Source organism: Sarcophilus harrisii, chromosome 1 (assembly GCF_902635505.1).
Source record: "Sarcophilus harrisii chromosome 1, mSarHar1.11, whole genome shotgun sequence".
Lineage (NCBI taxonomy): Eukaryota > Metazoa > Chordata > Mammalia > Dasyuromorphia > Dasyuridae > Sarcophilus > Sarcophilus harrisii.
In genome coordinates, this window is record NC_045426.1 from 546457564 (window position 1) to 546472352 (window position 14789).

A 14789-nucleotide genomic window follows, 5' to 3' on the forward strand; every position below is an offset into this window, starting at 1 on the left:
CCAAAGGCAGGGGGTAGGGAAGTGGGAAGGAGTGAAGAATTTCTGGACAAAACATCATTCTTATGGGAATCATTAATGCTCAAAGTGAAGGAGATGTATATTTCAGGGAGTAATACTGAAGAACCCCAAGTCATGAAAAGTCCAGCATGAACTAATTAATGTTTCCTGCAACTTGTCAGAATATGTGGCAGTACTATTTTGTCAAGTGGACAGAGGCTAAGCACTGGACCTTGAAGCCAATTCTAGTCTTTCCTAGTGGTTCTTATTCATGAGAGTTCAGAAAAAGTCACTAGAGGCTAGAGCAGTTAGGGGAAAACAGATCGATTTACATGTGAGGTGTCTCCTTGGAGTACAAGACATCTTCTAAAAATCTCACAGTGCTTTGGCTGAACGATTTAAATCATACTTAAAATCTAATTGATTCAACAAATATTTACTGAGTACCTAATGTTTTCACAACATAGAGAAAAACCCTAAAGACAGTCTGCTCTCCACACTGGGCTAAAAGGAAAGAAAAAGACTTATACATTTCAATATGATTTCTGGTCCTGCTTCTTCAATCAATTAACAGCTGAATAAATTTAAGCAATTTAAGATAAATTTTTTTATTAATACTAATAGAATAATTAGAGTTGTAAATATATGGTGCTATGGATTAGAGTACATAACCTGGATTCAGGAAACCCTGAACTCAAATTTGGCTTCTAACATTTGCTAGGTTTATGAAATTGAGAAGGTCACTTACCCTCTGTTTGCCTCAGTTTCCTCATCTGCAAAATGGAGATAATACTTACCCCCAATTCCCAGTGTGAGGATAAAAAAAGGTAATAATTGCAAATAATTAGAACAGTGCTATAAGGAAACATCACTGTTATGAGAGTTATCTGAGGGAGGTGTGTTCAGGTTCTTCTGTAAGAATATAGGACTCTTGTTGGGCCTACATTCTTAAAGTGAACCATGACATGGGAATGGTGCTCTCATGACTTACAAATGAATTGGATTTGAGTGAGGCACAGCTGTGCACAATCATCAGCCTCATTCTCTCCTCCAAAGCTATCTAGGCCCAGTGACAAGATCAGGACACCTGGAGCTGGCCCATTTAAGATAAAATCATTCCCAGGTCTCAGTTTGACTGAGGCAACACCTATCCAATGATAAAAACTAGGTAAGAAAAGAAGTAAAGAATGATCTCTTTTATACTTAGTTCCCCTCCCCCCACCCAAAAAAAAATTCAATTGTGAAAAGATGCTCAGAGTTTCTCTATTCACAGAAACAATTGTTTTTAAGCAATTAAAACAATTTACTTTTACTCTCCGGCTTAAGACCCCAAACATAGACCAAGTGAGACTAGGACTAGAAGCCTATAGTTGACCAATTCGTGAGAGACAAAGTAATTCGGGTTTAAGTCAAAGTTCTTAAAAAAAGATACATCTTAGCAGGGTTTCAGCAATCAAAATTTATATTCCTTTGGGCTGAGCACCTACAGGGTAGTACCTACTACTTATAGACTACTGTTCAAAGGACAAACAAAGAACCAGGAAAACAAAGGAAAACAAGAACCAGATTAGACAAATTCCTAAAGGCTTTTTTAGCTACAAATTTTTGGGAATCTATTCTATAGTGGAATGCCAAAGTACAAGGAAATAAAACCATTCAAGTATACAGGAAGAACAAGAAGTCAATTCCATAGGAGAGGAACCCCAGACCCCACCCCTTCAGGGTGGAGGAAGCATTTGAGCCCAGTTCTTAGTGATGAGTAGAGAATAAGAAAGCAAATATGGAAATAAAGGCAGGAAGCTTACCGTGGAGAAATAAGGAGTCCTAGTATAAGGAAATGTTTCAGAGTATACTGGAAGAGACACGTATATCCCTGAGGCAAGTCAGAGATAAAATACTGGAGGAGCCAAAAGCCATATATTAAAGGCTTTTGAAATTGAAAGCTGCCAATCACATCAGAAAGTTGTGTTTTAAGAAGATTAATATGGATTCTTGAATGAAGTTCCAATCTGATGTTTCATAGAGGTGGTGATTCTGGGTTCTCAAATTGTATATGTCAACAGAGCACAGGCTTCTGCTGCATTTTCTGAAACTAGAAAGGTGAGTGGGAGCCCAAAGTAAAGGGACTTCCTTTGCCACATAAGGATATTTTCCCATTCCATCCCCTATCCTATAACTCCACCACCCTCTTCTTCTTCAGCTCCCTTTTTTATTATACTATCTTATACCCATTTCAAATATCAGCACCTTGAAGGCAGAAACTGTCGTTGTGTTTGCTTATCTTTAGATTCCAAATGCCTGGTACACAGCCTGATATATAGTGAATGCATAATAAATACACTATCTTTAAATATAGATTTCAATGGATCTATGACCACCCACAGCAGGTAAATCCTATAACCTATTGTCCTAAGCAATTCTTCTTTATATCTATTCTCATGAATTCTCCACGGAGACTTTCCCACAAAGTCTTACATTACATGAACACTTATACAAAACTGCAACAACTCTCCATCTCTTTTCTTTACCTCCTTTTCCTAGATCATTCCTTTTAAGTCTCTTCTTGAAGAAAAGTCACCTTTGGAAATAATGCTGAACCATGCAAAAGTCCTCTGCATCAGGGTCATCTGCCATTTTGATTTTCAAAAATTTTACTTTTTTTCCTGTGACTGGCCATAATAGATACTATATAAGTAAAGGAGTGTTTAAAACAAAAACAAAAAAACAAAAGGGGCGGGGGGGGGAGGGGCGCGGCACACAAAGAGTTTATGACAAAGGAGACTGTCCAAACCACTACATGATTTATCAAATGCAATCAAGTGTCATCTGCCATCTATTCAGATAAAAATCTAACTGATTGTCCAGCTGTTACACCTATCTGGAATACACTGTGTTGATGAATTCTATTCCATGGGCTGTCCACACAACTGTACTAAGATCAAGAAAGTTTGACACACTTATGATGGATATGTCACTTAAGCCGTCTGCCTCAATTTCTACCACTGAAAACTGGGACAACAGTTTTGATAGTGTTATTACTATCACAGCCTGGGTAAAAATCATTATTGGTAAAGGGGTAAAAAAAAAAAAAAAAAACCAAAAAAAAAAGGCAACATGCTACTAATTTCAAATAAAATTTGATACAAACTACAACCAATATCTTCTTTCTCCCTTTCTGCAAAAATCAATTGAAAAGTAATAGGTTCCTTCAAGTTCATGGGAAATAGATTATATTATACACAACACAATAACATAACAATCTTCTTGAAATGGTATACATTGTTAAATTATGGAAAACCTACAGGGTAGGAGAAGGAGAGAGGAAGATGTTGGTATGCTTTCTAGAAAAATTTGGAACACATCTAAACTAGACTGCAATGAAAACTTTGGTATTCCAACACAACTCCACTGCTGTTCTTTATTTTAAACTTCACTAAGTGCTTCTCACAGAAACTCACTTAACCTGTTGGGCACAAAATTCATTAAGTGGATGAAGCCAGCATCAATGCAGATTGTATATCATTAGAAAAATATAAATATAGCAACAGGTTTTTCATGTGCTGGTATATAGACGTATTTTTTTTTTTTTAAATAAGGATGGTTGTTTGGGAGGAGAATATATTAAGAAATCTAAGTCATGAGGGGAAAAAAAAAAATTTTTCTTTAAAGCCACCTTTACAAATGGACTATGGTACTTACACTACCATGGCTCATTGTTCTTGAATGTAACAGGCATACAATAGGCATTTATTAAGTATTACTGACAATGTGGGAAGGGGACTAAATTTGAAATGTTTGAAATTTCTTATTGCCAACTATTCCAAACGTAATGATATAATAATTCTGACTCAAAGGGGGAGAAGAGTTGACAAAGAGTGAAACAACACAAAGTTAGGTGATTTTCCCAAAGGTACAAGGATAACATTTCCTGACTTTTACAACTCAGAATTCTTACTACAAAAGACTAGTCCCAAGTCAGGGTTTGTCAAAGAAGCAGAATTTTCTTCTTTTCCCCAAAGGAAAAGCAAAACTTCAGGATATTACAAAATATCCCTCACCAATTAAGGACACAGTGGCAAGCTCACTTTCACCTGCCTAAATGAAGACCCAAAAGATTTCCTCCACATATATTAAGAAAATTTAAGACAACCACTTTTTACCCAGCCACAAATTCTTACTGCCTCTGAGGAGAGGAAAGTTATATTTATCTTTAAAATTCATTAAACAAAAGGGTGGGGGAGTGGGCGGGAGAGAATGGGAGGAGAAGGGGAGGGAGAAGAGAGGAGAGAGAGCACCACTATCCTAAGAACAAAATAACTGACTTTGTGTTGTAAACATGGCAAAATCCCAAAATCCTGAGTATGCTTCAGATTTATCATATATAAAAGAATGATCTTTGTCACTCAGAAAAATTAGGTATTAATGAAACTTGCAGGTAAGTACTTTTCGATGAAATCAGTGCCTTATGACCAGGGCCCACCCCAGCAAGACACTTTCAATCCCTTTGGTGTCACTGATGGACCCCTTGGACCATGAGATCTCTAGATTTATCAGAATTAGGGCTTTGTAATGCATAAAATGAAATACAACAAATTACAATGGAAATCAATTATGTTTAAATACAGTAATCAAAATAAGTTGTTTTGTTATTTATGCTTAAGAATTTCTGTCTTAGTGAGGAGGGCACAGTATTTACCTTTAACACTGTACTCATCCAATTCAATAAGTATTTATTGAACCATGTGAAAGGCTCCATATTGGGCAAGCAGGAGGACAAACATGCAAAACAGAATGTGCCTCATTAATAATAGCTAGAAAAGATCTGGCCATTCTGAAAATCAATTTGTAATAATACTTCCCCAAAAAGTGAATAAAATGTGTATATTTTTTGTTCCAGAGATTCCACTGCTTGCTATGTATCCCAAAGAGGTCAGCAAAAATAAAGATTGCATGGATATCAAAAAATTCATAGCAGCATTTAAGGCAGGAAAGACTAGAAGACAAGATAATTAATTGCCTATCAATTTGGAAATTGCTAATATTATGGTAAATGGATTTAATGGAATATTACTGCACTGTAATAAATTCAGAATTTAGAGGCATGGGAAATTTTATAGGAAATAATGTACAGCAAAGTAAGAAAACCATAAAAGTAATATACAAATAATCGAATAGGAGAAAAGTTGAAAGCAGCCCCAGTATTAAGCAGGGCTCTAGAGAATAACTGAAAAAATGTAATGTTTCATTGCAAAAAAGGGAGGCTGGGGAAGCATTGCATAAACTGAAAAGGTCAGATAGCTAATACCTTCCCCATGAGAGAAAACCTTCCATCTATTTTGTATATCTTGTATATAAAAAATATATATTTTATGCTACCTTCCTCCCCTTTCAAATCTGAACTTCTCCAGGATGAGGGGCAGATTTTACTTTTCCTTTTATCATCAACACTCAGGCCAACCAAATTCTCACAGATGTAATATGAAACACAGATGTAATATGAAAACACACCATAAAAATAAAAACATTCACACACACACAACAATCCAGATTTCATCTAGCATCCGGCTATCAAAAAGTGCCAGAACCAATACATTTGGAATTATCCCTATCCCACAGTAGTCAAGGTAACTAAATCTAAACCCCAGATGTCTACCCAGCAGGGTAAAAACCTGCTTTTAGGAAGCATGGCTGTGGGATGAATCTGATTGAAGATCTGGTGGGTCAACTTTAAAATTCATTCCAGATTAGCCAACTCCTTTTGGCTCTATGAAAGATGATTGGGGGGAGGGGAGGAGGGGGGGAGGGGGGGAGGAAGGGAGTCGGGGAGAGGGAGAGGAGAGAGAGACAGAGAAGAGGAGAGGAGAGGGAGGGGAAGGGAGGAGAGGGGAGGGGAGGAGAGGAGAGGAGAGGAGAAGAAGAGATGCTGGATGGATGGACAGACATACATAGTTCCTAGAATTGACAGGCTAATTAGGATTATAAAAATATAACAGTTATGAAGGGAAACCTTCCCTCCACTATAGGCAGAACAGCATGAGATCCCTTCAGGGGGCTGGACTGAATAGCTAATTGCACTTCCATAACTAAATTTGGATTCCAACTTGGAAACACTCAGATATCCCCAGGCAGCCTTGCCATAGCAATGAACTTTTATTAGAGAGAGAAGAGATGAGATAGGCCTGAGTGTGAATACAGGCTATTACTTATAGTCATCCAACTTCAGTAAAAACTTCAGTTTACCAAAACTACTGTCTATGGGGGATGACCACTTTTTTCACCCCTAAGCACAAATCTAGGCACCCCTAGGAAACAAGTCTATCAGACTTCCTTAGAAAAAGAAAATTTATTCAAACCAGGTAAAAATGTGGCACTAGATTCAAATCCTACTTCCAGTATGAGCTAAGGTAATCCTCAAAGATTTTCCTTTCTTCACTTATAAAAGGATGAAAGTAAATGACCTTTGAGGTCAGAATAATGATTCTGGGATATCATATCTATCACACAACACAGGTAACCAATGAGAGGGGAAAGCCTATTCCTGAAGGTATCTTCCTTTTCCTCAATTTCATATCTTCACCAAGAAGCCTCCCAATTGAAAAGAAATGTTTCAGCAAGTAAAGTACCATATCGGTTTTACAGCACTATTAATGATCTAGGATGAGCCATGTTTTCCCAGGCATATATAACCTTCCACCCCACCCCCGCCCTTCTCCCATATCATCTGTAAAATATGTGAACTCAACAAGATGCGCTTCTCAATTGTCCTCCTACTATAAAAAGGCTACCATTCTGTGACAAACGTACACATTGAGAAAACAAACACATTCAAGAGTCATGACACAGGACATCTTGAAGGATTTTAGTATATGATGAAACTACCCTTCATTATGACATATCAACCTGGCATGCAGCTTCAAACTAAAACTAGTTCTGAATATAACAAGACACCTAGATTTCTAATCTTTCCTAGAAAATAAACACCATTTTTATCACAAGTGAAGACCCAGTTTCTTAGAGTAGGACAGTTTGATGAGTACCCAGGCAAAGCCTTCCCAGTCAATAGGCAAAAAAATAAACTAAAATGATACTAATGCTAGATACTTGGGGACTCCATATTTTTAATATTAAAGAGAAAACTTCATGATTTCAAAAGATATACAAAGTACAATGGAAATTAGAATGTGAATGCATACCAAAATGGGATAAAGAATAGCCAAAGAGAATGGACAGAAAGAAAAAAAGTAAAGAAGACTTCAGGATAGAGAGGTGGTACCTCAAAAACCTGAGTTTAAGGTCACTTCAGATTGAAAACTTGGATGAAGCTGTGTCACCACTGTGTACTTCCATCCTACCTTACTCAGAACTGTCCAAGAAGGGCACTTTCTAAGCCATAAAACTATAATGTAGCAAATGGAAACTACCATATTGGAAGTGGGGTATGATGGGAAGGGAGGGAAGGAGGAAGAGAAGAAGAAGAGTTACAAAAGGCAGTGATGCGAGGTGAAAGAGTGTAACGGGCTGAGGTTTGAGTTGATGCACTGAGGTCCCAAGTACATGAGGCTAAATAGTAATTGGACTATACTCTATTAATATACATGATGGATAAAGAATGGTCCCTGCCCACTCTCTGTGCAAGTCCTGATGTGTTGTACAGGAAATGATGATTTTGGTGGATGGAGGCAGAGAGAGGAACAGGAAGAGAATCTGGGAGAGATTGGGCCTGGGTTCCATTCTCCTAGCTACTGGTCGTGTGGCTGCGGGTCTAGCTAGCTTCTTGACTCAGCTACACACATTGCTATCGCCGATTCTCTTCTACCTCGGATCCTTCTTCACTGAGAATAAAGACTGACGATTTTCCCCTAACCTGAACTCCTGACTCCTGCTGATTTTAAAAATACACGGTCTTCACAAAAGAGGATTTGATGGAGCTAAAAGAGGGACTAGAAGTATGAAGAATCCATTTCAGAATAGATATTACCAATTCAAAAAGCCTGGAAACAAAATGAAATTTTTAGTGTTCTTTTTTTTTAGATGCTGTTATTTAAAGTATAAAGTAGTGACTGAAACTTTAGACCTTAACTATAAAAATGGGGCTATGACCAGAAAGGGTCCTAAAGCCAGGCTAAAAATTCCTATTGAACTTATTATAGTACCTAGTGAGTCTATAAGACTGATGAAAGAATCAGCATCCCGCTATTACGGAGAAAAGATGAAAACAATGAATGAATCACTTGTGTCTATGAGTGAGAAAGGAGATGCAAACAAAAGTTCTGTCTGCCTACCAATTCAACTACAGTTAATTACACCAAAGCCACCTACGAATGCTGGAATTAAGAAATTATTCTTGCCAATTTCAAGATTTTGCATATTTTCCTGCCTACTCTTATGTTTAACTTCACATTTCTTTAAGAGATCCTAAATTTTCCTTGTCCTTTTCACATTACCCTAAAAAGCAATGGTACAAATATCCTTACTAGGACTGCAGGAAATGGGATGCAACTTCATTCTGCAATCTAGTCAAGATTTCTTAGAGTGACCAGAGGAGCTGCTGGATCTTAGATGCTATTTATAGAAAGTAAACAAATTTCAAATACAGCTAATAACTCCCTCCTCATTTAGTCTATAATTATGTGTACCCATTATTACTGTGTAATTATTTGTGTACCATGTTATTATTTAAGTGTCCCTAATTTTGGACCTAGCAGGCCAAGGGCTCTGAGGGCAAAAGAGAAAACAGTCTCGTTAGCACTGAGCCCTGAAAAAGGAGGCCTCATTTTCAATTTATGGTAATCTCGTATGCATTTTCCCCTTCCCAGAACTCCTTTAGTTAAGTTAACATTGGAAACGGTGGCAGGAAGAAAAAACATGGGTTCACAAAAAGACCCCAGAGTTTACAGATTTTCCTTTTCTCATTTGTGCTTCCCAACAGCTTGTAACCCTGGCTCTATGTCCTACAAAGATCATCCAAAAAAAAAAAAAGAAAAGAAAAAGAAAAAACCACAACTGTAAATGATCCCCAATTGATTTAACTCTGATAGAAATAATAATTATGATAATAAAATCTCACTAAGTTCCACTCACTGTAGAATTCCCAAGAGGGATTTAGGATAGGGAGTGCTCACTCTGTCTTACTTGGCTGGAGCTGGGCAGCAGGATTGTGCCAACAAAACTTGCTGTTACTGCAACTAACACTGTGAAAATCATGCTGACAGCCAGCCCCACCACAGATATACCAGGATTTCACACAAGACATAAGGTTGAGGTTTTAGTTACTTGTAAAACTGGACTGCAAATTAATCTACGCCAAAAGAATGTGTCTATACATGGGCAAGAAATAACATAAGTGGGAATGACTTGGAAGAGGAACACTCTGCCAAGGTGTCCCACACAATCTTTTAAATGACAAATATTCAAAATCTGAAAACTGCTTTCAAGAACTTGAAGGAATGACCAATCATGTCTCCGGAAAGCCGACGACAAATCATTTCTGATGCCAAAGCAGCTGTGTGGGTGCAAGGATGAGAGGGTCTGACTGGAGTAAGCCTGGAGGACAAATCCAAATTTAACTCAAGACTAGCTGTGTGACCCCAGCCCCAACACGTCTAAAGTGGAGAGAACAACAGGGCCTGACTGGCAGAGTTGTTGTGAGCCACAAATAGAGAAGGGAGGAATGGAACACATGAAAGACTGAAAAAAGAAAGAAAAAATGGAGACACAAAGATGAGAGCAATGTTGACACTATTGTTAAATGTAACATATGATTCTTCAAAAATAAGCTGTATATCGTGAGATATTCAAAAATATTTACCATTGCACATGTCTATATAGAGATATTAATGTTTAAGCTCAAAACAAAAAAATTTATTTTACTGTTTTGAACTGTACCATTACTTACCTCAACTACTGTCTCATAATTACTTTCAATTGTAACACATGCTGAAATTACAATAAAGAGTGGCTGACTTTGATTCTGTTTTCAGTCTGATGCTTGTTATGTGATTTTACTTCACTAGACCTTGTTTCTTTATCTGTAAAAGGCAGGGTCAGAACTCTATGGTCCTGTGGGAAGAATACTGGATTTAATCCAAGAAGACCTAGATTTACATCCTAACTTTAAAATAATATAAAATTATGTATACATTTTTAAAATGTACCATTACATTAAGTTGTTCTGCTTTGATCCAAAATCTGCCCTCCTCTTCTTTATCGCAGTGATATCCAATAGCCTTTTATATTTACATTTTCTATCAACATACTTAAAGTTTGAAGATGCCCAAGGATTCTTTCTACTCAAAATTTTAATATATACTTCATGTTTCGGTTTATCATTAATTAAAATATTTCTGTGATATCTTCATACAAACTTTAGGGTTGGGGGAAATGGACCAGAAAAATGATAGGGTTGAGAAAGAAAAACAATGCTAATAAATGAAGTAACCACAACATTGCATGTATGCAATGCTCTTGGCTTTCTAGAGCTCAATAATACAAGGGAAAATATCCCATCTCATATGATAAAGCATTTCTGAAACAAAAGAAACATCCTCTTCCTGCTTCCATTTTCTCACATAGAGGAAATACAAATAAAAAGTGAACAAAAATATGTTGTACAAGGGCAGAAGTCCTTCTGTAGCTTGAGAATGTGGGTCTATGAATATTCACAAGCAAACTGCAATACCTGATTACCAACCAAATCCCAAAATTAATAAGGAAAAGAACGTTTAAAAGCAATCTGGAAAAGAATCTCAAAAGGAATAGGTCACTAATCTGTATCATGACAACCTCAGTGATAATTTGGCCACCCTAATTCTGGGACCAGTCCAGCATTAGTTTTTATATATATATATAATTATTATTTTTACATTATATATACAATATATATTATAATATATCTTATATTATTGTATATTATATAATTATTATATTATATATAATATAATATATAATATATAAAATATATATATATATTTTTATAATATATACTTTAGATACCAAGGATGTACACAGCTGCATCACTCTCCTTCAATCTGTTTCTTTTGTTTTTGAAAGTAAACCAGTTCTTTCCGGGTAACAATAAAAAGTTGAGTAAGGGGTTTGTCTAAAAGGCCCATTATCCAGAAAAATAAACACACAGATCCTATAAACATGTAGGCTTATTTACTAAAATTTAATAAAAAATTAGGCAGAATATATGTCCCCCAAAATGACCAAGTTTCCTTGAAGAAAAACTAATTTAAAATTTAACAATAAGGAACAAAAGAGGCACATCAAAACTTAAAAAAAGAAACCTTCATGTTTGAAATGGACAAAATTCAAAATTACATCCACCCCTCTTTTGAAGGGGAGGAGGGGACCAAATTGATTATTCTTACCACAAATAACTCTTTAAAAACTTTTTTTTTTAATTTCCAGCAATCTTTATGGAGATATCTTTGCCAGCTTTTCTCAGAATTGCTAACATTTAGTAAAAGGGTATGGGGGACAGGGGTATGGGGGTTTGGAAGGAGCTATTTTCAGCCACAGTAGTCAATGTTGAACAAAGTGTTTTCTGTTGCTTTGCTGAAATTCAGTGCTTGCTTTATTATAAATACCTGGCTGTTGAACACTTCACAGGGTAACTCCATTTTAAAGAAAACCTCTTCCTCTTTCCCTCCCCTCCTCTCCAAAGTTCAAATCAAAGGGAGATTTATTGAAGTCTGCATGACATTTGTGGTTGATATGCTACTGGTCTCCAGTGATGGAGCTCTCCTTCACCAGCTTCCACTCTCTATCCTAAACAAAAATCATATCTAAGAGGGAGGGAATACATGGTTATTGTTGTATCATCCTATCATCCAGTCAAGTTGTCCAGGATTTGATTGAGCATCACATGACTAGGCCAAATCATGGTGCTCTTTCTTTAGGTATTTCTACTTGTATAAAATACCTCCTTTCTATTTGTATAAAACTTATTCCTTTAATAAAAAAAAAAATTTAATTCAACCCTGCATCGCGATCAAGAGGAAGGTAGTCTAGTATCTCAGACGCAATTGGAGATACAGACTAAATGCCTCTTTGACTAATTTATCCCCATTTGACATATAAGAAACTGAGGTTCAATGATAATTAAGTGGAATGTACAGGACCACAAAACAAATAAGTTTCTGAGGCAGGATTTGAACTGAGGTCCTTTTTACCCTTCATAACATACTGCAATCTTATGGATGCAAGGTTGCATTAAAAATGTAAAAAAAAAGATTAATAGTTTTACACCACATCTCCACATCACAAGAAGAGGCACATATATATATATCAGCTTTTTTTGCAGAGACTATAAGAGTCAAAGAGACATCTTTAGCACTTTCCTCCCTTGCCAGTACACACACACACACACACACACACCCCTATTCCCCCCTACCCCCCCCAAAAAAAACCACATGTAGCATGTCCTTGCCATACAAAAGCAATAAAAGCAATCACAGGCCATTTTTCCCATAAAAAAGCTCCAGGCAATCTTCTGTAAAACTAACAGCCTCGGAGGGAATCACATACCATATTCCATTCTCTGACATATTATCAAGGTTCACATACATGACTACTAAGTCACTTGATCTACTTACTACAAAAACAAACTAACCCTTCAGTTCAAGCTTCTCCCTTTTCTCCACAAATATGGGAGCAATGGGAATCCAAATGAAGCTACTGACCCTGAAGGTGCGACACAATCCACAAAACCTTCAACTCAGATTTCTCTGTCTCTGTATCTCACTCTCTCTTTCTCTCTCTCTCTGGGCAGCTCCAACACCACAATGTATGTCACCAAAGGAGAATTAAGGATGTCAGAATAAAGTCAAACAGGGACACATATCAAAAGTGCAAGAAGTCTTTTCAGGGTTTCTCAGAATCTTCTAAGAGGTAGCATAACACTTAATAGACTAGTTTCTAGCTACACGCAAAGAAGTAGAAAGAACTATGTGCCTTCAAAAATGTAAATAAATATGTAAATTTTTGAGCTGTGAAGGGCAACAAGAAACATCAAGGTGTTTTCCACACCAATGGGTGTCACAATGGGTGGCATACATTCGAGATGCAGGCTTGTGCTTTATTCTATGATCTTGGAAAGTAGGGAAGAGAATGTTCCTTCAACAGAAGGAACAAAGTGCTGTCTGGAGTGTGGATTGATCTTCAAAGACAAATCATAAAATCATATTAGGCAACCACCATTGTCCACTGAAGAGGATGTGGCCTTCAGCTGGAGAAACGGTGCAGAACAGAGAGAGGACCATCTATCTGGTCTGTAACAACCACAGGATTTAAAAATAAAAACAAAAAACTCCTGAACTGGGATACCCTACCTACTCACAATTTTACAAATTTAGGTGCCTCCGGAAACCATCAGCACAAAGAAGGGAAGGGAGAATTAGAGATTTTTCTCCTAGGGAGCTTCCAAGGCCCCAACTACTTCTCCAAATTCAGTAGGGTTATTAGGACTGGAGAAATCCTTCCTGTGTCAGAGAAGCGTCAACTTACCATTCACTGGTTTCAGGCTCCCATTAATGCCATCACCATGCTGTCTCTTCTGTGCATTCTTGAACTCCTTCAGAGACAAATAAAGGACTTTGCGTACCACCCTTTCTTCTGACCAGGGAATCCCATCACTGTCATCCTAAAGATAATAAAGAAAGAAGAGAGGGGAAAGAGGAGGGGAGGGAATAAAAAAAAAAAAAAAAAAAAAAAAAAAAAAAAGGGAGGGTTACTTAAAAGAACTAGGCAACTCTTCAGATTCAGATCCAAGAAAATTTCTCAAGAAGAACTGTGTCCAATACCCATATCCAGGATGTCAGAAAGCATTACAATACAGAAGGGATGGAGGCTGGAGCATGTCAGCCATCTAGGCAGCAAAGCAACCTTATGGCCCCATCCATTCTCTCAAACAGGTTTTTTACAAGAAAAAAAAAAAAAAAAAAACACCTATTAAACACAGAAAATTTCCCTTAAATGCCCGATAATCCGGAATACCAAGATTTGTTTTTGTTTTTTTTTTAAACAGGGTTTGGAAATAGAATATTATTGCCAAAACTAACAAGTTCTAAAGCATCTTATTTTAACTAGGGGAGGTTAAAAAACACACACACACACCCCCAAGCATTTTTTAGTTTCTACTACATGTCAAATACTGTGTTACATGTCGAGAATATAAAGATGGGGGGAGAAGGGGAGATACCACAGAAAGAAGTGAATAAAACAAGGAAGGCCTTACCTTAGAGGTAAGGCCCTCCAAAGATTCTCTACAAGGTATGGATTAGATGGCCTCTGCATTCCCATGCTGCAGCTTTCACACTTATGATCTTAGCAAGGTGTTTGTTAATCTGTTTGCTAAAATGCCTCTTTTTTGAAGGTTTAATCTCTCTCCTCTAATATTAAGAAAGAAATACTGATACTAACCCATTAGGAAAATATGGTTATAATGCATAGGGTTCAGGTAGATGGAGCAATGGATAGAGTGCTTAACACGGAGTTGTGGAGACAATAGTTCAAATAGAACCTCAGAAAGAGACAACTTCTGACAACCTTTTGTTTTTCCATATACAAATAAAAAGCATCTGATTCCTCAAGGTGGCTTATTAGGATCAAATGAGATATCTGGAAATTTCTTTGCAAGTTGTGTCATATAAAAATATAGCCATTATTACTGTTGTTATTATTGTTCTATTATTATCACAAACCATGTGAGAGATGATAAGGGCTTAGGGAACATGTGACTGAAGAAAACTGGGGATGACATGAGAAATCTTGAGATGAAGGGGTGGTAA

The 14789-nt window shown here is 36.9% G+C and overlaps 1 protein-coding gene and 1 long non-coding RNA gene across 3 annotated transcripts in view; one reads left to right on the forward strand and one right to left on the reverse strand.

Annotated features, from left to right (window-relative positions):
- The window catches only part of JARID2 (jumonji and AT-rich interaction domain containing 2), a 315080-nt gene that overhangs the window by 166349 nt on the left and 133942 nt on the right, over positions 1-14789 (reverse strand). The window contains exon 2 of the mRNA XM_012541631.2: positions 13507-13642. Within this exon, the coding sequence (XP_012397085.1) occupies positions 13507-13642 (136 nt within the window). The remainder of the gene's footprint in view (positions 1-13506; positions 13643-14789) is intronic.
- LOC116420637 overlaps positions 1-14789 on the forward strand; it is a 44238-nt gene that overhangs the window by 26082 nt on the left and 3367 nt on the right. Inside the window, exon 4 of one of the 2 annotated variants that reach the window (XR_004231015.1) lies at positions 2539-2637. The exons of the other annotated variant lie outside the window; for it this stretch is intronic. This is a non-coding gene — a long non-coding RNA (uncharacterized LOC116420637). Of the gene's footprint in view, positions 1-2538; positions 2638-14789 lie in introns of those variants that run through there. 2 annotated transcript variants of the gene reach the window in all.